This window comes from Oncorhynchus nerka, linkage group LG23 (genome assembly GCF_034236695.1).
Source record: "Oncorhynchus nerka isolate Pitt River linkage group LG23, Oner_Uvic_2.0, whole genome shotgun sequence".
Lineage (NCBI taxonomy): Eukaryota > Metazoa > Chordata > Actinopteri > Salmoniformes > Salmonidae > Oncorhynchus > Oncorhynchus nerka.
In genome coordinates this window covers 53531515-53558783 of record NC_088418.1, presented here as the reverse complement: position 1 = coordinate 53558783, position 27269 = coordinate 53531515, and the positions used below count along the sequence as shown (strand labels likewise).

The following is a 27269-nucleotide window of genomic DNA, read 5'->3' as shown; positions in this document are numbered from 1 at the left end:
AGTGTACAAAACATTAATAACACCTTTCCTCCCCTTCATCTACACTGATCAAAGTGGATTTAACAAGAGACATCAATAAGGGATCATAGCTTTCACCTGGATTCACCTGGTCAGTCTCATGGAAAGAGCAGGTGTTCATAAGGTTTGGTAAACTCTGTATATAGAGGCCTCCCACAGTCTATGGCACTGCATCACTACAGACCCGGGTTTGATCCCAGGCTGTCTCAGAGCCAGCCATGACCTGGAGACCCATGAGGCGGCTCACAATTGGCCCTGCGTCGTCTGGGTTAGGGGAAGGTTTGGCCGGCCAGGATTTCCTTCTTCCATCGCACTGTAGCAACTCCTTGTGGCGGGCCGGGTGCCTGCAAGCTGACTCTGGTCGCCAGCTGGCCTTCCGCAACAACAAATAACTCGCAAATAATGTAATCATTTGATCAAAATTGTTTAAGACATCTTTTTGCAATAATCACTGATCTGTCATTCAAGTCTATGAAAATGCTCTTGTTACTAATTTAACCAAAACCATGCATAACTAATAATGATCAACATTTTGTAGTAGACATTATAGAAAATGTGGTCTCAAATAATCTCTCAACACAAGCCCAAGTGTCAGTGAGTAGCCAGCTTATCTTTATATTTAAAGTCTTGCCAACTTGGATCCATTTGCTAGCTAACAAAGGTAAAACAGTTGATTTGTTATGAACACACCCGTCCGTCCGTCTCCAACTGTTTGAATAGCATACTAGCCTGTCCACTTTGTTCAGACGTTGAAATAAAGTGGCCTACCTTATTTCTCAGAATGAGAACGAGTTGCCAATTCCTTATATAATAGTTTTATAATAGTTTTTTATCCGACAGATTTTCACCTTGTCAGCTCGGGGGATCCAATCTTGCAACCTTACAGTTAACTAGTCCAACGCTATAACCACCTGCCTCTCTCGTTGCACTCCACTGCCTGTTACGAGAATGCAGTAGAAACCAAGGTAAGTTGCTAGCTAGCATTAATCTTATCTTGTAGTAAAAATAAATCAATCATAATCACTAGTTATAACTACACATGGTTGATGATATTACTAGTTTATCTTGCGTGTCCTGCGTTGCATATAATCAATGCAAAGCTGGGGGATGATTTAACAAAAGCACATTTGCGAAAAAAGCAGAATCGTTGGACGACTGTACCTAACCATAAACACCAATGCCTTTCTTAAAATCAATACACAGAAGTATATATTTTTAAACCTGAATATTTAGCTAAAAGAAATCCAGGTTAGCAGGCAATATTAACCATCGTGAAATTGTGTCACTTCTCTTGCGTTCATTGCATGCAGATTCAGGGTATATGCAACAGTTTGGGCAGCCTGGCTCATTGCTAACTAATTTGCCAGAATTGTACAACATAATTATGACCTAACATTGAAGGTTGTACAATGTAACAAGAATATTTAGACTTAGGGATGCCACCCATTAGATAAAATACCGAACAGTTCCGTATTTCACTGAAATAATAAACGTTTTGTTTTCGAAATGATAGTTTCCGGATTCGACCATATTAATGACCAAAGGCTCGTATTTCTGTGTGTTATGTTATAATTAAGTCTATGATTTGATAGAGCAGTCTGACTGAGCGATGGTAGGCAGCAGCAGGCTCGTAAGCATTCGTTCAAACAGCACTTTCGTGCGTTTGGCCAGCAGCTCTTCGCAAGCACAGCGCTGTTTATGACTTCAAGCCTAATGGCTGGTGTAACCAATGTGAAATGGCTAGCTAGTTAGCGGGGTGCGCACTAATAGCGTTTCAAACGTCACTCGCTCTGAAACTTGGAGGAGTTATTCCCCTTGCTCTGAAAGGCTTTTGTGGAGCGATGGGGGAAAGCTGCTTCGAGGGTGGCTGTTGTCGTTGTGTTCCTGGTTTGAGCCCAGGTAGGGGCGAGGAGAGGGACGGAAGCTATACTATTACACTGGCAATACTAAAGTGCCTATAAGAACATCCAATAGTCAAAGGTATATGAAATACAAATGGTAGAGAGAGAAATAGTCCTATAAATACTTTATTAACTACAACCTAAAACCTTTTTTGGTCCTCCAATAATCGGTGTTGAAAAATCATAAAATCGGCCAACCTTTATTAGATAGCAATAAAAACGTTACCAAAGAGGCACAGAATAAGTTAGAGAAAAACAAAAATAAATGGAGGAACTTATTCAAGAAAGATCCAGTGTAATAGATTACAAAAATAAAGCGAACTGGATGGGGAATATGGGGAAAAAATGCACCAAATTATTTTTCAATCTTCAATAAATGTATTAAAACTTGTTACAAATGGAGTCACGCAAAAAAAGGAAGTAAAGTACTTTAAGAATATGTTTTTAAGAATATGTTTTCATTTCAGGCTCCTCCATCTCCACTAACTGACACTAATTGTATGGATGTTTTCCCTAATAATAATGTAAAATTAACATCTGTACAGAAAGACTCATGTGAAGGCCAAATTACAGAGGAGGAACTGCTTGATGCAATTGGGGCATTTAAGGATGGGAAAACTCCAGGGCTGGATGGCATACCAGTGGAAGTATACATAACCTTTTTTGATATGCTCAAAGGACCATTATTGGCATGTTTTAACCACTCCTATATAAAATGGTAGATTATCAGACACGCAACAAGGTCTGATATCATTATTACTGAAACAGGACCCAAGTGGTATATATAAAGATCCAGCCCATTTAAAAAAATTGGAGACCTCCTACACTTCAGTGTTGTGATGCAAAAATCCTAGCAAAATGCTTGGCGCATAGAATTTAAAAGTATTGTCAGATATTATTCATCCTAATCTAAGTTTTTTACATGGAATGATACATTGGAGATAATAAGACAAGTACTGTGAAATATCGGGGAGATCAGGCCTGGTTTTCATAGTTGATTTTGAAAAGGCTTTTGATAAAGTACAACTGAAGTTTATATATAAATTTGGGGAATCTCTTATAAAATGGGTTAAAGTTATGGTTAGTAACCCTAGGTGTAAAATAGTAAATAATGGCTACATCTCAGAAGGTTTTAAACTCTCTAGAGGAGTAAAACAAGGTTGCCCACTATCGGCATATCCATTTATTATTGCCATCTAAATGTTAGCCTTTAAGATTAGATCAAACAAGGGATTAGAAATCCGTGGCTTAAAAACTAAGATGTCATTGTACGCTGATGATTCAAGTTCTTTTAAAACCACAATTCTCTCCACGGCCTCAGAGGATCTAGATAATTTTGCTATTCTCTCTGGATTAAAACCCCCCCAAAAACACACATTTTACATGACCACGTAGTTTACCAATTAAATGGTCTGACGGAGATGTGGACATACTCAGTATACAAATCCCAAAAGAAATGAACTCACTTCAATACATTTTTATAGAAAGTTAACAAAAAATAGATTAGATCTTGCTACCATGGAAAGGACTATACCTGTCTATTTGTGGAAAAATCACCCTGATTAACTCTTTAGTCATATCACAGTTTACCTATTTACTTATGGTTTTGCCTACACATAGTGACCTGCTTTTTAAATTATATGAACATAAAATATTCTATTTTATTTGGAACGGCAAGCCAGATAAAATTAAAAGGGCCTATTTATATAACGAATATGAATTCGGAGGGCAGAAATGATTAAATATTAAAGCATTAGACCTCTCACTAAACGCATCAGTCATACAAAAGTTATACTTAAATCCAAACTGGTTCTCTAGTAAATTGTTACGAATGTCTCATCCTATGTTCAAGAAGGGCCTTTTTCCCTTTATTCAGATTACACCTAATCACTTTCGGTTGTTTGAAAAGGAAATAATCTCCAAAATATATTTATTTTTTTAAACAAGCCTTAGAAAGTTGTTTGCAATTTCAGTTTAATCCATCTGAAAAGACATATCAAATAATACAACAAATATTGTGGTTAAATTCAAATATACTAATTGATAAAAAATAAAAAAATTGAGGAAATGTTTAAGGTATAATTTTTGTGAATGATATCATAAATAGGACTGGTGGAATTGTCACACATGCAGCTAACACAGACATTTGGAAATGTCTGCTCTACCCAAAATTACAACCAATTAATTGCAGCATTACCGCAAAAATGGAAGAGGCAAGTAGAAGGGGAAAAAAGTAAGAACTTGTATGTTGGCCCTGTATTAAAGAGCATAAATGGTTAAAGAAAAGTGTGATAAATAAAAACATTTACCAATTTCAATTAAGGACCAAAAAACTGACAGCTGTGCCATATAAATTGCAAAATAGTTGGGAAGAGATTTGCGATGTACCCATTCCATGGCACATGGTTTACGAATTGATACGCAAAACCACGCCGGATGCAAAACTTAGAATTTTTCAATTTAAATTTCTATACAAAATTCTTGCAACTAATTGAATGTTATATATATGGGTATACAATCTTCCCAGCTCTGCAGATTCTGCTGTAAGAAGGCAGTCATTAGATCATTTATTTTGGTATTGTCCATATGTAGCTCGTTTTTGGTCACAGGTCCAGGAATGGCTGAAGTATTGCAACATTTGCCTAGAACTAACGCTGCAGATAGCAATACTGGGTGATTTGAAAAGCCATAGTCAATCAATCAATAATATAATAATTATTTAAGTAAAAATGTGTATTTTTAATGTACAATCTGTAGAAGCTATGAGAATAGAAAGCTTCAATTCGTTTGTGAAGCATCATAGCACAGTTGAAAAATATATGGCAAATAGAAATCCAAAATGGATGATGTTGAGAGATAGATGGGAGAGGTTGAATGGAGCTGAAGGGTTGGACTAATAGCAAGATAAAACATGTAAATCATACGGGGTCTGTAAAATGTATATAGGTTCAGAACTTTTGTGAAATAGCACAGTTACAAATAGAAATCAAACTGGATGGACATCAGAAATAGAGGAAGGACTAAAAACAACTATTGTAAAATAGACTGTCTGTAAAATGTGTATAAGATGTATAAATTGAAGGTAAAAGCCGAAGTGTTTATTAGTTTACTCCAATTGGGGGATCGGTGGTAGGGTTTGCGGGGAATAATAAAGGTATATTATTTGTTTAAGTATGTATGTCTGTATAGGTATGTGTATGTATGTATGCATGTCTGTATAGGTATGTAAGTATGTATGTATGTATGTATGTATGTATGTATGTATGTATGTATGTATGTGTGTATGGATATATTTATCTACAAAAAAATATATGGGGGATTGGAAATAATGCAGACAATTACATTGATGGAACCAATATTCTTTCCGCAATATTCCAATTTGTAAGTCGCTCTGGATAAGAGCGTCTGCTAAATTACTTAAATGTAAATGTAAATTAAGCTGATACACCCCTTAAATAAAAAAAAATAATTTAAAAAGTGTCTCAATGTGTTTGTGTCCATATGACCGATTCTGTTTGACAAAACCTCAAATGCAAACAGTAAGTGGAGGATCACAAATGCAAATAGCCTTGTTGTCAGAGGATCTTTCATCTTTGTTGTTGTGAGTGGCATGGGGAGGGGCTTGGTGTGTAAATGGGAAGGCGCAGTCACAGCAGAAGGAGTGGAGACAGGACCAAAAAGACAACGTGAACAAGCAGACATTAGCGTTTATAAAAATGAGGGGGAAAAAAATACTTGATCTTGCGATACAGACATTTGCAATATCACGCTTAAAACAAACTAATGCATTTATATATTGCCCAGCGCAACATGAGTCAATTGTAATGTGGTACGTAGGCAGAATTTTGATGGTGCTGCTTTTTGACTGCAACACCAATGTTACACTAATGCAGACATCCTGATGTTATACTAGGGAAATTGTGTTTACATAGCTAGGGCTTCCTGGCCCAAAGTCAGAGCACATCCACTGAGGCCACGGCCCAGTGAGTCCCAGGAGCAGGGCTGTTTTTGGCCCAGTGAGTCCCAGGAGCCGGGCTGTTTTTGGCCCAGTGAGTCCCAGGAGCCGGGCTGTTTTTGGCCCAGTGAGTCCCAGGAGCCGGGCTGTTTTTGGCCCAGTGAGTCCCAGGAGCCGGGCTGTTTTTGGCCCAGTGAGTCCCAGGAGCAGGGCTGTTTTTGGCCCAGTGAGTCCCAGGAGCAGGGCTGTTTTTGGCCCAGTGAGTCCCAGGAGCAGGGCTGTTTTTTGGCCCAGTGAGTCTCAGGAGCAGGGCTGTTTTTTGGCCCAGTGAGTCCCAGGAGCAGGGCTGTTTTTTGGCCCAGTGAGTCCCAGGAGCAGGGCTGTTTTTTGGCCCAGTGAGTCCCAGGAGCAGGGCTGTTTTTTGGCCCAGTGAGTCCCAGGAGCAGGGCTGTTTTTTGGCCCAGTGAGTCCCAGGAGCAGGGCTGTTTTTTGGCCCAGTGAGTCCCAGGAGCAGGGCTGTTTTTTGGCCCAGTGAGTCCCAGGAGCAGGGCTGTTTTTTGGCCCAGTGAGTCCCAGGAGCAGGGCTGTTTTTGGCCCAGTGAGTCCCAGGAGCAGGGCTGTTTTTGGCCCAGTGAGTCCCAGGAGCAGGGCTGTTTTTTGGCCCAGTGAGTCCCAGGAGCAGGGCTGTTTTTGGCCCAGTGAGTCCCAGGAGCAGGGCTGTTTTTGGCCCAGTGAGTCCCAGGAGCAGGGCTGTTTTTGCCCCAGTGAGTCCCAGGAGCAGGGCTGTTTTTGGCCCAGTGAGTCCCAGGAGCAGGGCTGTTTTTGGCCCAGTGAGTTCCAGGAGCAGGGCTGTTTTTGGTAAAACACCAGGGTAAATCTTCAGTGGAACTAGAGTCACTGGGCCCAGTAGTAACATTTACCCTCCATACAAACCCCCTTAACTGTTATAAATAAATTCAATGATAACACCACAAAAAACTTACAGTAACCTAAAATTACCTTTAATAATGTTTCACAAAAGACGACAGTTACCATAACAGATCCAGTCAGGTACACACCCTGGCAGACTGATTCCTCTGCCACTAGGTTGAGCTATGTTATCAGCCTTGGGCAGTGATTGGTGTGGATATAGTAAAATGTTAAATCAAAATTGTATTTGTCACATGCTTCGTAAACAACAGGTGTAGACTAACAGTGAAATGATTACTTAGGGGCCCTTCCCAACAATGCAGAGAAACAAGAGAAATAGTAGAAAAATAGTAACTGAAGGAATAAAGCCACAATCTGCAATATTAAAGCTGATCTACACCCCCATTAAAAAAAAATTTTTAACACTGAATAAATACACAATGAGTAACGTTAATGGCTAACGCTAATTGGCTATATAGTGGAGATAAGAGGACATCCTGCATCTGGTAAAGGTGATATCACCAAGCAGAGCTGAGGGAAGGAGTCTGCCTTAATTAAGGCACGGACACAACGCTAGTGTTTGCCGGCTGAGAGTACTTAGCACCTCTGAACAAAGTTGAGGCTGTAATTTGCAAAACGGACAAAAACGGCGGCAGTCAGAAGCCCAGATGGGTGGTCCCTAAAACACAGTGTAGTCAGCAAGCAAACAAATAGCAGTCAAACAGCACACCATAATTCTGTGCAATGTGTTTTTTTAAGCGATTTTCAGGCTGCTAGCAGAATGTCACTTAGTAGCTAGCTGGCTACAGCAGGTCCCTGTGTTTAGGCTACTGAGGTGCTAGCTAGCTAGCCAACCTGACATGCTGTATGGCTAAGATAAATATCATCAGCTAGCTAACTTCATTTTAGCTTGTTATCTTGATGTATTTATCATAGTAAATTAAAAACACATGCTCCAAATGCATGTGTAGATAACAGGCATGGAGGAGGGTGAACAGATTTGCCTCTCCAGCTGTCAGAAAGGGAGAGAGTAGTCTACTAGCTAGTTAGAGGTCATTTTAGGGGAGGACAGTCATTTCCCCTAGAGGGGGAGTTACAACATGCTGCTGAGGGGAGAATGGAGCAAATGGAATGGCAAACACCTGCAAACTATGCGTTTGATGTAATTGATAACATTACACCTATTCCGGTCCAGGCATTACCACGAGACCGTCCTCTCCAATTAAGGTGCCACCAACCTCCTGTGATAGCAACTTAATAGTCAGGGCTGTCAGCCATAGGCCCACAGTATGATGGCATTAGTGGCATTATGGGCATGTGCAATGCGCCCTTGTCATTGTACATCTGAAGCAGAGAATAGCTAAACTCACACATTGTTTGCATATTGTTAAGCTGACTATATGTTCACAATTTAAAATGGACTGGGGCTCCACCAAAATTCTCCTGCCAACAGTGTCTGGTGGAAAATGCACTGTTAGTCAGTAGCACACATTCCTACACCCGAGTCATCCTACCCATCCCGCCCAGTGTCTCTCTCCTCCTCCTTTCCATCATACCCTCCATCTTCTGCTTTCCCTCCCCCACTCTCCCTCTGTCTATCAGAGACTCCTAACAAACAGAGGAGAGCTCAGATCCATGTGATGAATTGTCAGCGGCTGTGAGCTCAGTCAGTCATCTGGAAGGGATACTCAAGCAGACTTTCCTTGACTCCCTGAGTACTGATGGGGGAATAATTAAGTCTCATTCCGGTTCCAACATTCCCAGGATCCATTCCAGGATTCTTGATTTCCAAGATATTTAGGTTGCCGAGTCAGCAAAACAGAACAGGCTCTTAGGATTTCCTTTAATAAATGGCATGGAGGACAACACACACAAGGGAGTTTAGGGATGCTTATAGTGTTTCAGAGGTATTGCTAATGGATCTCCTCTCTGCTGCTGGTTCTGTCTCTGTTGGATATCACCGCTTTTAAACACTTTACAAGTCAAGTCACTGGCTCCTTCACTTCTACAAAAAAAAATTTTTAAATAAAAAATAAAACAGGCCTTTTCACTTTAGTATTGCATAGAGAATCATGGAAGAGCATGTATGCACACACCCACTGGAAAACAAGGGGAAGCACTAGAATACTAGAACAACAAAAACAAACCACTGCTCAAATAAACATGGTTGTCATAACAATAGTCTCTGTGTACTGGACAACAGAACCTAGAAGCCTGCAATGTAATGAAGATTACCATGACAATATAAACGACCATTCAAAAGTTTGGGGTCACTTAAAAATGTCCTTGTTGTTGAAAGAAAAGCACATTTTTTGTCCATTAAAATAAACAATAAAATAACATCAAATTGATCAGAAATACAGTGTGGACATTGTTAATGTTGTAAATGACTATTGTAGCTGAAAACGGCTGATTTTTAATGGAATATCTACATAGGCGTACAGAGACCCATTATCAGCAACCACCACTCCTGTGTTCCAGTGGCACATTGTGTTAGCTAATCAAAGTTTATCATTTTAAAAAGGCTAATTGATCATTAGAAAACCCTTTGGCAATTATGTTAGCACAGCTGAATACTGTTGTTCTGATTAAAGAAGCAATACAACTGGCCTTCTTTAGACTAATTGTGTATCTGGAGAATCAGCATTTGTGGGTTCGATTACAGGCTCAAAATGGCCAGAAACAAAGAATGTTTCCTCTGAAACTCGTCAGTCTATTCTTGTTCTGAGAAATGAAGGCTATTCCCATGAGAAATTGCCAAGAAACTGAAGATCTCGTACAACGCTGTGTACTACTCCCTTCACAGAACAGCGTAAACTGGCTCCAACCAGAATAGAAAGAGTGTAGATATTAACAAAAATGGCGGCAGTCAGATGCCCAGATGGGTGGTCCCTGAAACACAGTGTAGTCAGCAAGCGAACAAATGGCAGACAAACAGCACACCATAATTCGGTGCAACGTACATAACCAGGAAACAGAATAGGCAGGCAACTGTCTGCAAGTTTAAAACATTCAAAGGGGACCTGGTCCTTGGAAAGGTCTGTGCTACAGAGGTGTACTAAGCTTGGCCAGCACAGGGTGACACCGGGTACTAGAGCAACTCATGACCCACCGGTCCGCTCTGGCTGGCACACCCCATGGCTATGGGGAATGCACCCAGCAACCGTATGACCAGCTGGCATCAGGATGGGCAAGACCGAATGGGCACTGGGTTGGCATCCAGTCACTATACAGGTCAAACAGACTCAATGACATGGTCAGATAAATGATTAAACATTACCGTTTGCCTTAGTGACAATCAGCAGTTGAAACAAAATGTTCTGGTAAAAAGTTGCGGCATGAGGCTGAAGGACTGTAACCGCTCTCAAATTCATAGACAGAGAAACGGATGCAAGGACTGACCATCTGATATCAAAATTATAGTTACAACCATGTTGATGCTATATAGTGTTTTACTTTGTTTACAAACATTGGCATAAAACAAGCTTATATTTGGGGTTCTGATCGGGTACAACAGTTTAACTTAGCTTATGAGGCTTTTATAAGTTAAATTCTTCAAGAATCAATGGGACATAATATATCATTCATTTATTAATCAAAAAATGGATGCAGCAACTGCAGATTACCCCCTTTACAGTGGCTGTTGCTATTGGTTTTGGCATTCACCTATGATTTTGCAACTGTTATTCTCAAAACCTACATTTTTGGTGAGCGGTGGCACAAGCTGGAGCCCTTGCATAATCCTTAGTTAATTCTCCCTGTAGGTGAAAGTTGAGCCATTTAGAGTATGTTTGATGGGAAAAGAACAGGCCCTAGGCCTCAGGCCCTGGAGGTACTATCAACATTTACAGTAGAGGGTGTTACCTGCAAACAAAAACAAAAATATTATGATATGATATGAAATATGAATCATAGCTACAGTTCTGGAGAGGCAGTTAGCAGCGGCATGTCAAAATTAAAGTTAGGCCTATACCTGGTGAACTTTTAACACACAGCTATTTGCATGAGTGAGGTTTGCAGGCCATTGATCAGTAGGTCCCCCCCTGCGAGAGGCCCAGTGACACACTAAGTGTGACACGGTGGAGGTGGAGTGAAACTATGAGCAGGTGATGCTTATTTTGGTCAATTGTCACAAGGTGAGAAAGTTAGCGGATGTTAAGTGTTGACCGGGTGGTTCTGCTCTTCCAGAGAAGAGGAAATGTCTCACACAGTATGGTAGTGCTTCCCCTAGCATCACAAGGTAGAAGTAGCCACTAGACAGTATTGTAGTGCTTCCCCTAGCATCACAAGGTAGAAGTAGCCACTAGACAGTACTGTAGTGCTTCCCCTAGCATCACAAGGTAGAAGTAGCCACTAGACAGTACTGTAGTGCTTCCCCTAGCATCACAAGGTAGAAGTAGCCACTAGACAGTATTGTAGTGCTTCCCCTAGCATCACAAGGTAGAAGTAGCCACTAGACAGTACTGTAGTGCTTCCCCTAGCATCACAAGGTAGAAGCAGCCACTAGACAGTACTGTAGTGCTTCCCCTAGCATCACAAGGTAGAAGTAGCCACTAGACAGTACTGTAGTGCTTCCCCTAGCATCACAAGGTAGAAGTAGCCACTAGACAGTATTGTAGTGCTTCCCCTAGCATCACAAGGTAGAAGTAGCCACTAGACAGTATTGTAATGCTTCCCCTAGCATCACAAGGTAGAAGTAGCCACTAGACAATACTGTAGTGCTTCCCCTAGCATCACAAGGTAGAAGTAGCCACTAGACAGTATTGTAGTGCTTCCCCTAGCATCACAAGGTAGAAGTAGCCACTAGACAGTATTGTAGTGCTTCCCCTAGCATCACAAGGTAGAAGTAGCCACTAGACAGTATTGTAGTGCTTCCCCTAGCATCACAAGGTAGAAGTAGCCACTAGACAGTATTCTAGTGCTTCCCCTAGCATCAGGTAGAAGTAGCCACTAGACAACTGACGTGTTGGTAGCAGCCCTGACCATAGTTCTAAGTTCTTTAGACCTCACCCTTATAGAGACCATAGTAACCAGAGTTCTCAATCATGGTCCTAACTCCAGGAGACCCACAGGGACTGTGCAGGATTTTGTTCCAGCATTGCACTGACACACCTGATTCCACTAATCATAAAAGCCCAGTTGATTCATTTAATCAGGTCAGTTACAGGCGGGAACTCTCAAAACTGGGCTCTTGGGCCTAAATTAGATACGGTGAGAGACCCTGATTGTCTTGGCTCAGGCACAACTATGGGAGCTTATCAACAGTGAAACCTCAACCTCAGCAGAGTGAGTCCGGGCCAACGTGGACAGTCAGGTAGACTAGACTTTAGTTGTCTCCTGGGTGACGAAGTAACAGAGTCTGATGTAAGAGAAGGGTTTCCTTGCAGAGCATTCAGACTGGAGCGTGACTGGAATGTGAACTGAGCCGGGCAGCGTGAGGGAATGTCAGACACACTACTATCAGCAGGACCTGCTGTTGGGTAAAAACTACTGGAGGTGGAGAAAGTGAGGAAGGGAGTGGGGGAGATACAGTGGGGAGAATAAGTATTTGATACACTGCCGATTTTGCAGGTTTTCCTACTTACAAAGCATGTAGAGGTCTGTAATTTTGTATCATAGGTACACTTCAACTGAGAGACGGAATCTAAAACAAAAATCCAGAAAATCACATTGTATGATTTTTTATGATGAGTTGGGGGGGGGCTAGGACTGAGTTTGGGAAACCCTGCCTTAAAATGACCATAGAGCCAGTGACTGAAACAGAGTGATCTTTTTATGTTTTATTTACCTAGGCAAGTCAGTTAAGAACAATCTCTTATTTAAAATGACGGCCTAGGAACGAGGCAGGACGACAGATTTTTACCTTGTCAGCTCGGGGGATCCAATCTTGCAACCTTAGTTAACTAGTCCAATGCTCTAACACCTGATTACATTGCACTCCACGAGGAGACTGCCTGTTACGCGAATGCAGTAAGCCAAGGCAAGTTGCTAGCTAGCATTAAACTTATCTTATAAAAAACAATCAATCATCAATGCCTTTCTTAAAATCAATACACAATTATATATTTTTAAACCTGCATATTTAGCTAAAAGAAATCCAGGTTAGCAAGCAATATTAACCAGGTGAAATTGTGTCACTTCTCTTGCGTTCATTGCACGCAGAGTCAGGGTATATGCTTGCCTACGGAGCTGTGAGGGGAACGGCACCTCACTACCTCCAGGCTCTGATCAGGCCCTACACCCAAACAAGGGCACTGCGTTCATCCACCTCTGGCCTGCTCGCCTCCCTACCACTGAGGAAGTACAGTTCCCGCTCAGCCCAGTCAAAACTGTTCGCTGCTCTGGCCCCCCAATGGTGGAACAAACTCCCTCACGACGCCAGGACAGCGGAGTCAATCACCACCTTCCGGAGACACCTGAAACCCCACCTCTTTAAGGAATACCTAGGATAGGATAAAGTAATCCTTCTCCCCCTCCCCCCCCCCCCCTTAAAAGACCTAGATGCACTATTGTAAAGTGGCTGTTCCACTGGATGTCATAAGGTGAAAGCACCAATTTGTAAGTCGCTCTGGATAAGAGCGTCTGCTAAATGACTTAAATGTAAATGTAATGCAACAGTTTGGGCCGCCTGGCTCTTTGCGAACTTATTTGCCCGAATTTTACGTAATTATGTCATAACATTGAAGGTTGTGCAATGTAACAGGAATATTTAGACTCATGGATACCACCCGTTAGATAAAATACGTAACGGAATAAATGTTTTGTTTTCGAGGTGATAGTTTCCAGATTTGACCTAAGGCTCGTATTTCTGTGTGTTTATTATAGTTATGTCTATGATTTGATATTTGATAGAGCAGTCTGACTGAGGGGTGGTAGGCAGCAGCAGGCTCGTAATAGTTAAAGGTATATGGTTTAGAGAAATAGTTGACGCGTTATAATTCCTTTAATAACTTGCTGCTGAACTTGAAAGGGGTTCCTTCGTTATTTTACCGTTCATGTCTTCCATAGAGAATGTCTTGATCTACTTCAAATAAGGTCTGTGTTTCGTGCTTACACCACCTCGGCATTTTGATACCCGTGTAAATCTCACTAGAATAAGGTAATGTTTGTCAAAATATTTTCATAAATCCACTCTACAAAAAAAATGATCTTCGCTTATATTTAGCCAATATTGATCAGAGCTACCTTGTCCTATGGATATCTACACAGTTATAAAAAAGCCAAGCCTACACGAAACAGACCTTATTTTAAGTGAATCTAAAAAATATTCTATGCAATAAATGAATGAAGGAACCGCTTTTCAGATTTTGCTAGAAGGTGTCATGGGAATTATGACTCGCACTTTGGTAGTCAATTCTTACCATGTCCATTATTAAAATAGGATTTCCTGGATATATTCACAGGTAACTTAAACTATTTTTATTCAAACAGTTGAGAGTAATTTGTCTCCTAAGCAGACTCTTCAGTGTCATTGTCACTTAAGAGCTGTGTGTGTTTTACAGATGGCAGAGAAAAGCAGTGGGACTATTACATGGAATTGGCACCAGGGAAAGCAAGGTGTCTTATTTGTGATAAAGATGTAAGCATGGTGTCAGCAACGGCTAAATCAAAAAATACCACCAACCTGTGGAATCACCTTAAAAACACCCATCCAAAAGCTCATATGTATTATATTAAGTTAAAATAAAAGTGTTCGTTGTTCATTCAGTATTGTTGCAATTGTCATTATTTAAAAATGTGTGTATATATACACATTTTAAAAATAGGCCAATTAATCAGTATCGGCTTTTTTGTCCCCCAATAATCGGTATCGGCGTTGAAAAATCATAATCAGTCGACCTCTAGGCCAAACCCAGCCAATTGTGAGCCGCCCTATGGTACTCACAATCACGGCCGGTTGTGATACAGCCTGGAGTCAAACCTGAGATGCAGTGCCTTAGACTGCTGCGCCACTCGGAAGCCCATCTTGGAGGATGGGCAGTTGGAATAGTGACTGGCTGTAGACTGAAAATTATCATATGGTCTTGGATGGACAGTCAAGGGTATTACTGCACCATAGGAGCTAGGAACATAACCATTTCGCTACACCCACAATAACATCTACAAAATGTGTGTGACCAATTAGATTTGAAGGCAGGCTGATAACAGCCCTGTGTGTGTGTTGTGTTCTTGGCATCAGAACAGACCACAACCACAGCTTCTCGCTTTAGTCTCTAAACCACCATGACGTGACAGCTGGTTACCATGGTTACTGCACCTCACAGGATAAATTACCAGACGGTGTGTGTGTCTGCATGGTGACGAGGGGAGCTGCTCTGGGACCTGCCATCACATTACATCACTTATCCTTAGCACATAGATCATTATCTTGATCTAATCTTCATAGTTCCAACATGATCAAGTATGTTTCTACCTGATAAAAAAAAGACGTCAGGACACCAACAAGGTTAGCGTGCCATGGTTACTGCACTGTGCGGCTCTGCATTTTTCAGGCTCCTGAGGCCAAACCACACATGGCCGGAAAAGTGGATCCATTACAGGCCTGATGCACAACGCACTCTTTCTTCCTCGCACACAGTATACAGGCCATAAACCTACTCAACACGCATAACACAAAATTATATCATTTTCAGGTCCATCACCACACCCACTCTGACACAGTCCTCTCTCTTTAACGTGTGAGCCAGCCAGCCAGCGGTGTAATATGAATGAGAGTGCGGGTGAGTCACTCTCTCTGATTAAAAGCAGCAGTGCAGGCCCAGACCCAGGCCTCTACTTTGTTCAGACATTGGGTGGGATGCACAATGTGACTGGTCACTGGAGAGTATGGCAATAAATAAATTAATAGGATCCAAATATCTCTCAATTTTGTCATTTTCTGAATTTGGAAATATGAGACACCAGGGGAAAAACTTCACTATGCAAAGAAAGATAAACCCAATCCATTTAAGTGATCTCCAGTAGCAACCAACACTGGCTTGCAGACAGACCAGAAGGGGGAAACCGCAATCGCCATGGTGACCGTCGCCATGGTGACCGCGAGGGTCATTTTCTTTGTGCAAAAAAAAAAACTCAAACTCACATCCTTCCTGCTAAACTTACACCCCCCCAAACAAAAATGCAGGCTTTCAAGGAGAGGAAATACTCAATTCTGAGAGAGAGGCTATGTCCCAAATGGTACCCTATGTAGGCTACCCGAAATGCACGTCCTGGTCAAAAAGCAGAGAATATGGTACCATTCAGACGAGATGTGACCAACAAGTCTTCGCTTTAACATTTCCCTTTTTGTTTTGCAGCAAAACAGTCAAGGTCACTATTCGCTTCCAAATATGGTCGACTGATAAACATAACTCACTTCCTTTGCGCTCGTCTCAGAGGTCTTCTCCTCCTACTCTACTACTTTCTGGCCATGACCACACACACACACACACACACACACACACACACACACGGGTGAACTTTCCAGTGAATCTTAGCACTGTGAAATTAGTTTGATATTAGAAAAAAAGTCTGACAGCTAAGTGCCTGTTCTGTATCAGACTTCTCCATTTGAGCCCCTGTCTTTTCTACATTACCGGTATGCATATACAGCAGCCTACAGTATCTACCCGCCCTGTCTCACAGCCCTTAGAGCCCTGGTCTAGAAAGAGTGTTTTGGCTTTAACTTATCTTGGACGGGGTCAGGTTAAGGGGTCAAGGAGAACTGATCTTACAACAGTTCATAAGCGTCACATTCCTTGTGGAACATGACACACACATTGCACTACTCACACTCTTGGCCGGGTAGCACACAGTCTGTTATGTTGGCAACTCTAGTTTAGTAGTTTGTCACCTATCACATTCACATCACAGCTGTATGCAGACAGACTAGGGGGAAAGGATCCAAATATCTCCAACTTTAATCAGTGGCACTCTTCAGCATGTTAGCTCAATGCTATGCTCATAGAATAGCCTGCAGTTGAGGCCTGTAGTGGTCAATGACTTCTAGAGCAGGGATCATCAACTAGGCTAGGGCGGTATACCGTACATAGACACCCTATACCGAGGTATTTTGAAAAAGTGACGAGAGGGTTGTTCAATCTCTCTTTGAAGTTTAATACATTTGAATATTTGTTGGTGCGGTCTTGTTTAACAGAGAGACTATGAGGAGAGCTGTTACACAGGGCATTGACCATGGAGATGGACCACAACAGACAGAAGGCCTATGGCTTACTGACCATGCAGTAGTCTCCCAATGATCTCCTCTGAGTGGGACAGGGGTGGGTAGCTCAGGAAATTAAAACAATAGATTTACAGCAATCAAACTTATCAAAACCCTCTCCCTACACTTCACTTAGAGCAAGTAAACTGAGGGATAGTAGATTCACTCACTAGGGCTGGGAATTGCCAGGGACCTCACGATACAATATTATCGCTAAATAGGTGCCAATACGATATGAATTGCAATTCTCACAATTCTGTTGTATTAAGATCTACGATGTGAAGTCGTTTGTGGTGACCAAGGGCACGATATGGCATCCATAACAATATTGCGATATGTAACTATCGATTTTTTCCTCCATCACTATCGCTTCCCCTATGCCGTCTTCCGCTTAACCAGCTCCCCAGGTACTAGTGTCTACCTCCCATGGCCATCCTAGTAGCTATCCCGTCTAAAAGTATCGTCCTAACCCCACACCATCCATCACACCCAAAACTTAGGAGTCTATCTCCAAGGTGTCAAAACGTCACGCTGTTACATTTGCTCTTCAGCTGGCCAACACAGGAAAAAGGCAGTGGATGATATAGCCATAGAGTTTCTAAACTCAGAGGCGCAACAACGCGAGACATCCGGGAACGCTTGCGAAACAGACCAAGCAGACCGGCCGGGATTTGGGAAGTCAATGAGAGAAGTGAAAGACTATTTGTTAGTAGTCAATTGTCTCGAAATCTAAAAGGCACAATCTAGATGAAAAGATTTGGCATGGGTCCCAAGATCCTCTAAAGGTTCTACAGCTGCACCATCGAGAACATCTGACTGGTTGCGTCACCGCCTGGTATGGCGGAGGGTAGTGCAAACGGAGGGTAGTGCAAACGGCCCAGTACATCACTGGGGCCAAGCTTCCTGCCATCCAGGACATATATAATAGGCGGTGTCAGAGGAAAGTCCATAAAATTGTCAGAGACTCCAGTCACGCAAGTCATAGACTGTTTTCTCTGCTACCGCACGACAAGTGGTACCGGAGCGCCAAGTCTACACTCAAGCCACTAGACTGCTGAACAATTAGTCAAATTGACACCGGACAATTTACATTGACACACCCTCCCTTCTGTACACTGCTGCTACTCGCTGTTTGTTATCTATGCGTATTCACTTCACCCCCACCTACATGTACAAATTACCTCAACTAACCTGTACCGGTACCCCCCTGTATATAGCATCGTTATTGTTGTTCTAATCGTGTTACTTTTTATTTTAGTCTACTTGGTAAATATTTTCTTAACTCTTCTTGAACTGCACTGTGGGTTAAGGGCTTGTAAGTTAGCATTTCACGGTAGTCTACACTTGTTGTATTCGGCACATGTGACAAATAAAGTTTGATTTGATTAGATTCAAGCCAATGTCACTTCAGTCTCATTTTCACCTCATTTAACCAGATTCACTTAAAAAGGCACATCTCAATAGGTGGTCCAGGTAAGTTATGACATAGCACAAGTGGTGGGGGTGGGCCTTTCCTCTTTTGTCCCTATACTGTTCCACAATCAAGGCAGGAGGCTGATGACATCACAACTTCCATCAGACCAACTCCTTGAATGCCCTACTCCATGAACTTTTGCTCAAAACATTATTTTACCCTTTACTGTGTGTACATTACTATATTTAGAATTGGGGTATCGCTTTTCAACAGTAAAATAGTTGTGTTTTTTGGTTGTTGTTTTTTTAATCGCTGTAGGATGCCTATCAAAATCACACTTTAATAGAAAAACCACAGAATGTGATGCAAGTCCAACAGGAGACCACTTGAGGTCTGTGAAAAATCTGAGAAATGTAGATTTAGGTGTAATTACACTTTAATTCAAGTGTGCACCTAGCAAGAGGCTGTTCAGCTACGTTTTTGTAACACACATTGGACGGTAGAGTTTGCAAACCAAATACCCACTGGATTGATGAAAATAATCATGATATTTTGACAGTTAAGCCATAGCCTACTTTTTAGTTAACATTTAATTGAGAAGGTTTTTTGGGAAAGCCTTTCCATCTGCCAGAAGACAACAGCTACAGAAAGTGGTACACACCCATACACAGATAGTGGCATTCTCGTTGCCCCTTCAAAAAGTTGCAGGAAATACAAATCACTGATGAATTCTGTTCATGTCTTATGATAAAGTTGGGCAAAATAAATTGTTCAATACATATGGTTAAATTCCGATTTAACACCGGAATTCTATAACAGGCAGTATCAGAGGAAGGCCCTAAAAATTGTCAGACTCCAGCCACCCAAGTCAGACTGTCTAGGCCCAAAAGGCTCCTGAACTGCTTCTACCCCCAAGCCATAAGACTGCTGAACAGTTCATCAAATGGCTACCTAGACTATTTGCATTGACCCCCTTTTTTCTGCACCGACCCTCTTGCACTGGCTCTAAGCACACTCACTGGACTACACACACACACTGCTACTCAGTTTATTATGTGGCCTGATTGCCTAGTCCCTTTTACCCCTACCTACATGTACATATTACATCAGCTACCTGGTACCCTTGCACCAGTACTCCTTGTATATAGCCTCGTTATTGTGATTTCATTGTGTTACAATTTCCTTTTTTTTTTTTTTCGCTAATTGTTCTTTTTAACTCTGCATTGTTGGGAAAGGGCTCTTAAGTAAACATTAGCTGATACCTATTGTATTCGGCGCATGTGACAAATAAAATTAGATTCAGACTCCGCATAGCTGGCTATGTGAAACGTGATCGATAATTAATGTGCCAGAAAACAATCATTTGGCTAATTGGGTTTCAACTCATCGTTACCACTTACATTACATGGGGATGTGCAAATTCACGAGCATCATGCGCTCTCCCTCCCCTGTGTGAAAAAATGTGACTACAACCAAACAATGCACACAAATTGTACTGGGAGGCGAGAGAGAAAACAGACTGCATAGCCCGCTTTGTGACTGACAGGCACCTATCCTATCAAGAGATCACTAGAAGATGATTATCTTTCATTCTAGCAGATGGCTTGATGGACTAGCCAATTGAAACTTAAATGAAAAGTAGCCTACTAATACAAAGGCAACAGTGAACAGGTCGTCCCCCACGAATGATGCAGCGGCCCCCTTTGGGGCAATCATTGTAATTTGGTAAATAACGAATCTCTAAGGCAAGACGCCTTAGAGACAAAGGTCTCTCGAGAGACCTTTGTCTATAGATGCCACATATCAAGTTTGGTGCAGATCGGTCATTAGGTGCCAGAAGAGTAGCAATGTGTTTTTCAAGAAATTCTGGGGACACTGACAATGAAGTGGAAAAAGTAGGTGGCTGAAAATGCGTTTGTAACCGGCTGATTAGCCGCCGGCCGGCGCTAATAGAAAACGCTGCCTAGTAGACAGACAGGTACAGAGACACAGAGAAAAGAGCCACACTTTGAGGAACACAGACATTTGCATATTAACAAACAATCTTCTGGAGTGACCTACAAGGACAGGTGCATACAAAAAACAACCAGGTGGGTGGGGTGAACAACACAGAAATCAAACAGCTTTCCCTGGGAGTGGGGTTGACAACTGTAATAAAAATAAAATAATAATATATATATACATTTTTAAAAACTTCCATTCACCAGAGATAAATAACCATCCAATCAGGATCAACTTTTTCCGGCCCAGGACCAATCAGTATTGCTTCCTGTCCCTTTCAACCAATCAGATGATGTGTGCGGGATTAGGCGAAACACAGTGGGACACCAGATTATAATTCCTTTCTTTGATGGCGATGATGAAGGGGAGGTGGTCTTGATCATAGATAATCTAGTCCCACCGCTGATATACCCTGGGGGGGATTGAAACAATTACTCCTCTAATCCCAGGCTGACTGGGAACAGGATTGCCCCAGTCCTGCCCTGAGGGGGTAACAGCAGGAGGAAAAGGGTGAGGGGGATAAATTCTCGAAATTCCATGGAAGACCATCAAAGCAAAGCAGGGCTGGGAATTGCCAGGGACCTCACGATAGAATATTATCACGATATTTAGGTGCCAATACAATATGTATTGCGATTCTCATGATTGGCTCCCTAATTAAAATGAAGATTGAGTACAAGCCATGAAGGAAAAATACTTGAGTATTGGAGCCTACTACCACAAAAATGATATTTGCAAAACAATAAGATGCATCGTCAAATAATATCCCGATATGTAACTGTATCAATTTTCAGCCCCATCACTAGCTTCTAGAAGTGGGTCACTGAGGGCAGGCTGCAGGGCCCTGGGGCACTCGTCTGCCTCCTGAATAAGGAGCATTCATTACAGCAGACAGACGGCAATGAAATAGCCACACGCACACACAGCCCTGGGCTGGGGCAGGGACATAAACAAAAGTCCCTCACTATAAGAGCAGTAGGCTTACATCCAGGTCAGAGCAGGGAACAGAGTCACATCATGTCTGCAGGGAGAGAAGTATCCGGCGCAAGCCCTGAGAGAGACCAGACCAGCCAGTATTCAGTGTAGCTCCACACGGAGACAAGCAGTGTCTGTTTACAGCCTAACAGACAGGGAGACGGTAACGTTACCATGGCATGACGAGTCCCATGGTAGAAACATTCCGACACACACACACCACACTCACAGCTCTGTCCCCCTTCCAGCAGCACCCCCGTCCCCTATGAAAGACAGATTGTGAGGTCTATTTCTGGAGGTCCTGAGTGGCTGCAGCCTGGCCTGCTCTGGAACCAGGGAGGAAGTGGTAGCCCACAGATCGAGAAGAGAGGAGTGCTGGCAAGCTCTCGCTCTCGCCTTCTCCCTCGCTCGTGTCCTTTTCCGCTGCATTGGTTGTTGTGGTGTTTCAGTCTCACTCTCCAAATGTAAAGCTGATTCAAATTGTCCAGCAAAATGTAGGCATATCTATTAGAGGTCGACCGATTATGATTTTTCAACTCTGATACCGATACCGATTATTGGAGGACCAAAAAGGCAGATACCGATTAAAATCGGCTGATTTTTATTTATTTATTTGTAATAATGACAATTATAATACTGAATGAACACTTATTTTAACTTAATATAATACATCAATAAAATCAATTTAGCCTCAAGTAAATAATGAAACATGTTCAATTTGGTTTAAATAATGCAAAAACAAAGTGTTGGAGAAGAAAGTAAAAGTGCAATATGTGCTATGTAAGAAAGCTAATGTTTCAGTTCCTTGCTCAGAACATGAGAACATATGAAAGCTGGTGGTTCCTTTTAACATGAGTCTTCAATATTCCCAGGTAAGAAGTTTTAGGTTGTACTTATAGGAATTATAGGACTATTTCCCTCTATACCATTTGTATTTCATTAACCTTTGACTATTGGATGTTCTTATAGGCACTTTAGTATTGCCAGTGTAACAGTATAGCTTCCGTCCCTCTCCTCGCTCCTCCCTGGGCTCGAACCAGCAACACAACGACAACAGCCACCCTCGAAGCAGCGTTACCCATGCAGAGCAAAGGGAACAACTACTAGAAGGCTCAGAGTGAGTGACGTTTGAAACACTATTAGCGCGCGCTAACTAGCTAGCCATTTCACTTCGGTTACACCAACCTCATCTCGGGAGTTGATAGGCTTGAAGTCATAAACAGCGCAATGCTTGACGCACAACGAAGAGCTGCTGGCAAAACGCACAAAAGTGCTGTTTGAATTCATGTTTACGCGCCTGCTTCTGCCTACCACCGCTCAGTCAGATACTTAGATACTTGTATGCTCAGTCAGATTATATGCAACGCAGGACACGCTAGATAATATCTAGTAATATCATCAACCATGTGTAGTTAACTAGTGATTATGATTGATTGTTTTTTATAAGATAAGTTTAATGCTAGCTAGCAACTTACCTTGGCTTACTGCATTCGCATAACAGGCAGTCTCCTTGTGGAGTGCAACGAGAGAGAGACAGGTAGTTATTGCGTTGGACTAGTTAACTGTAAGGTTGCAAGATTAAATCCCCCGAGCTGACAATGTGAAAATCTGTTGTTCTGCCCCTGAACGAGGCAGTTAACCCACCATTCCTAGGCAGTCATTGAAAATAAGAATGTGTTCTTAACTTGCCTAGTTAAATAAAGGTATACATTTTTTTATTAAAATACAATTTTTTATTAAAATGGCAAATCGGCGCTCAAAAATACCGATTTCCGATTATGAAAACTTGAAATCGGCCCTAATTAATCGGCCATTCCGATTAATCGGTCGACCTCTAATATCTATGCACCTGACCTAAAGAACCAGTGGGTGAATCTCCTGGCTGTCAATGACAAGAATGCTGCTCACCTATCGCTGATAGGTATTTCGTATTATAATGAATTGGACACAACATTACAGTAGGTGGCATTCTTCATGCTTCTCTATATAGATCTGTTTACCTCTTCTAGCTCTTGTAAAGGGAGCAGAGGCACAGTGCTGAGCTCTGGTCCAGGCTCTCTCACAGTGCCAGAGCTGTCACTCCTGGGTGAAAAACAACTGCTGTGCATTCTGTCTAGTCCCCCACTGCTGCATACACAAACAGTAACACTCCTCCAACTGCCTGGGAGGGAGGTAGAAAAGAAGGGGTCAGAACGGAGAGCAGTGTGTGTTGCGGCTGATCATGAAATGAGGCCCTTGGCTTCTACAAAATTAACGACAACTCCCCACCCACCCACCCACCCCCAGCCCCCTTCTCCCAGTTTTCATAGAACACACACACACACACACAGAGGGACAATCTGGATTCTCGCTCTAAACACGTCTCCCAAGGGTCCGCTCTCCTATTTCCTGTTTGGGCCGGGAGCACCGCGAACGGAGCATTTGATTCGCCACAGTGTTCTCAGCACAAAAGGGGACAGCAGTCAAAACAGAGCTACACAAGAAACCCCAGTCAGGCTGACCACACCCTGGCCACAGACCGGCCATCTTGGCTCCCCATGTGAAGTCTATCTGATCGATGAGAGTTTGGGTTGAGCACAATTATCAGGCAACCTGACACCTTAGTGACTAATGGAGGGTGTGAATGGGAGCTGTAGGCAGTGGTCATCAAGGCAGGGACGTGCCCTACAACCACAACATTGACTGCAAACAGTACAGTAGCAAAAACCAGAGAGGTTTTGTTCCTCTGGATATCCTCTTCAAATAATTCAACTGATTAATGCTTTACATTGTACACTGTCGACTCTAATTCTAAGCGTGGTCACATACAATTAAAGGATGGGTGTATGCAGGTAAAAGCTTTTCTCCATCGCTGAATGTTATGTTGATGATGTAATCACCCAGGAAGCATCTTCTCTAGAAATGTGTGTGTGTGCGCAACAGTCAAAACACAGATGAAGCAACACCTCCACACCTGTGCATTCAGGACATCGCAAGACAGGCAGGCTGCAGCTCTGTCAAAATGTCAGGGAGCACCAAGCTTTCTCTGGCATGTGAGAATGATGTCAGAAGACAATGTCATTACCCCTGGGAGCATGCATCAGCCTAACAGAATAAAGAGTATCAAATTGTAGTATCGATCTGATTACAGAAGAGTGGGTAGCCACTTTAGGTAATGAGTATGGAGTCAGTGTTCAGGAACAGGGGGTAAGACTAAAATAAGCTTGTGTTATTGAAAAGTAAAATGCATACTTTAAAGAATAAAATGTCAGATGCATATGTTGCAGCAAGTGATTTACTATGCATGTATTTATTATGCATTTGGCTGCTGTAAAAGGGTTTCAACTACAAGCAAATCATAATCCCTGAGTCTTGTTTTTTTATTGGGTACGGAGGCCTCGTTTCTCCTTGATCGCCTCAGCGCTTGGGGTTTTTACTGTCTGCTACCCAGATGCTTTACAGGCCTAGTCTGCATTCAGCAGCAAGAACAGCAGGGTAGATACAGGAAGGAGAGACATTCTGCAGTGTGCAACGTCCACATTATAACATCCTGCCGCTGAACCTTGCAGGGATTGTCCCCCTTCAAAACAGACATGCATTCAAATGTATGCAAGAAAATCCAAATGTTCATTGTCCAACCTCAACTTTCCAACCAAGAAATAAGTACACAAGCCAGTTCTTGCTTGATTTTAAACGCTGAGAACTTGTCATGCTACGATGTTTCTGCATGCTCCATCTAAATAAGTCATAAACAGAATCCATTCTATAAATAAAAGACGTTACAAGTTTCCAACTAGCTGAATATATTCATCGGATAAGGCGGCTTTAATATTTCATGGTGAACAGGCCATTATACCGCACAGATCTAGGACACCGCACAAACCGGGGGGAGCGTCAGATAGCGGTCCCAAACGCTCAGCGTCCGAAACACAACAGGAAGAAAACTGAGCATCTACTGAGCTCGGTTCGGGCCGCTCTGGTTCAAGTGGCTTGGGGAGGGGCAAAGCCATCTAGGTTAGTCCACAAACAAAAACAGACAAAGAAAACAACAATACTTCCATTTCTAAAACATACGTTAGTTGTTCACAAGAATAGTACGCTTTTATCAAGCAAATATTTGCTTTGCTTCTCAGAATGACCAGTTAGTCCTTATAATTTCGACCTCATCATGTAAAATCTCGACACGATTGTGTGACGTTTGCTTTACTAGGTAATTCCTGTTAGCTTGGCGAGAGGTGACAGAAAATGGTTTCGCTTTAGTTAAATAACAAGTTGGTTTAATAAACCCATATTGGCTAGAAATCTACTCTAACCAACGCCGCCAAACATGTCGTTAGCTAGCAAGCTAACAAGTATCCTCTATCAAGCTAATTAGCTTGCAAGTTCACTTAAATTATTAGTTAGCTAGATATGGCTATGAAAATTATGCATGACATAAAATAAAATGAACTCTTTCCTCGTGGTTTGAAATGACACCAGACGGCGGGCTAATCTCGAGAGGCCTTTGACATCCGCGATTTGTAGTTCAGTGCCCTGCCGGATAAGACACCCCACAACTGTGGGACGCCGTTTTGTCCCGGCCCGTCCCCGCCTCCCTTTCCTCCGCCTCCCCATGTTTACCAGGGCTGAACCGCGGCTAATACGCCAGTATTAGCTAGCTAGCACTTAAGAAAATAGCTAGCCCAAAACTCACCTCTCTTATCGAGGTCGTAACCGACCACCACGAAGTAGTCGGCGAGCCTGGCCATCTCGGAGTTCACGGAGACAGGCCTTTATTGCGGTATCCTTTCCCTTTACCGTCGATATTCCATTCACATTCTGTTGGCGAAAGACACATCACGGGCGACAGTAGCATCCTTCCTGCTGTATCCTGCCGCCATACCGTCAGTATGTCTTGCGCTGACAGCGGAGTGTGATGATTCTGCGCACTGGGTTACAGGGAGCGGCGCATGGCAAGAATGTCCCACAACGTCCCATTAATGTAGTTGGGTGTTGATCCCTTGTAAAAAACGAAACCACTGTTGCCTAGAAATGCAGCACGTTGTTAGCTAGATGCTGACAATTATCTTACTGAAAACATGCACTACGTGCGGTAGAATGATTATGAACAATTAGTGTATTTAGCATGCATCAATGACATCTTGGCTACAGGGCATGGTACACTTGGGAAACCTTATGTAGTCTATCAATGCACATCAACATATCAAATGGACACGTTGAAACAAGTCTTTGACAGCTCAAATTGACTTTTTACAGTGAAAATGACAAAACTGTATCATAAGCTTTCTGTGCACTCAACATCAATATGTTGGTTATCTAAAATAGAGACCATATCTTCCTCATATCTGTCACAAGTGTTCCCCAGCCCGCATGTCATTGCTGAAATACTCTGGAATCAGAGCATCTGACAGAACTGATCAGAGGACAGCCCACAGGAATGCCTGCTTTCGCAGTGTGTGTGGTCAAAACAGATGGTAGCCCATATAGTTGAAATGTAACGTAGACCTATACAGAAAATAATCGGAATTAAATAGGATTTATACATTTTCAGTTTTACACAGTATGCTTGTATGAGAGAGATAGAGATGAAATAGAACATCACCTCTGTGTGCCGCTGAATAGCCAGTGTGATCCTAACCAAAAGTGTCACTCGCATTGTCTCTTCATGATCGCCAAAACAAAACTAAAGTACCTGTAACATAATACATTCATGCCCTTGTCAAATTCCAGCGTAAAACTGCAGAGCACTTAGTATTATTACATTCAACAATATCACCTTTAAAATACAGCAGTCCCAACACAGAAAAACTCTTGCCTCATAATGAACAAAGAGCAACATTGTCACAACGTTGCAGTGATTTTGCAATACCGTTAGGTGATAGGGAGGTTGAGCGCAGATGACATTTATCCATCCTC

General features: G+C 42.3%; 1 protein-coding gene across 10 annotated transcripts in view; it reads right to left on the bottom strand.

Moving 5' to 3' along the window:
• Positions 1–26265, bottom strand: part of LOC115107031 (myotubularin-related protein 5-like) — a 72861-nt gene extending 46596 nt beyond the window's left edge. For 7 of the 10 annotated variants that reach the window (XM_029630365.2, XM_029630369.2, XM_029630366.2 and 4 more), the window contains exon 1: positions 26047–26265. In XM_029630365.2, coding sequence (XP_029486225.1) covers positions 26047–26101 — 55 coding nt within the window. In that variant the 5' untranslated portion in view covers positions 26102–26265. The remainder of the gene's footprint in view (positions 1–26046) is intronic. The other 3 variants (XM_029630372.2, XM_029630373.2, XM_029630375.2) reach the window with 1 other exon arrangement.
• Positions 26266–27269: the final 1004 nt, after the last annotated feature.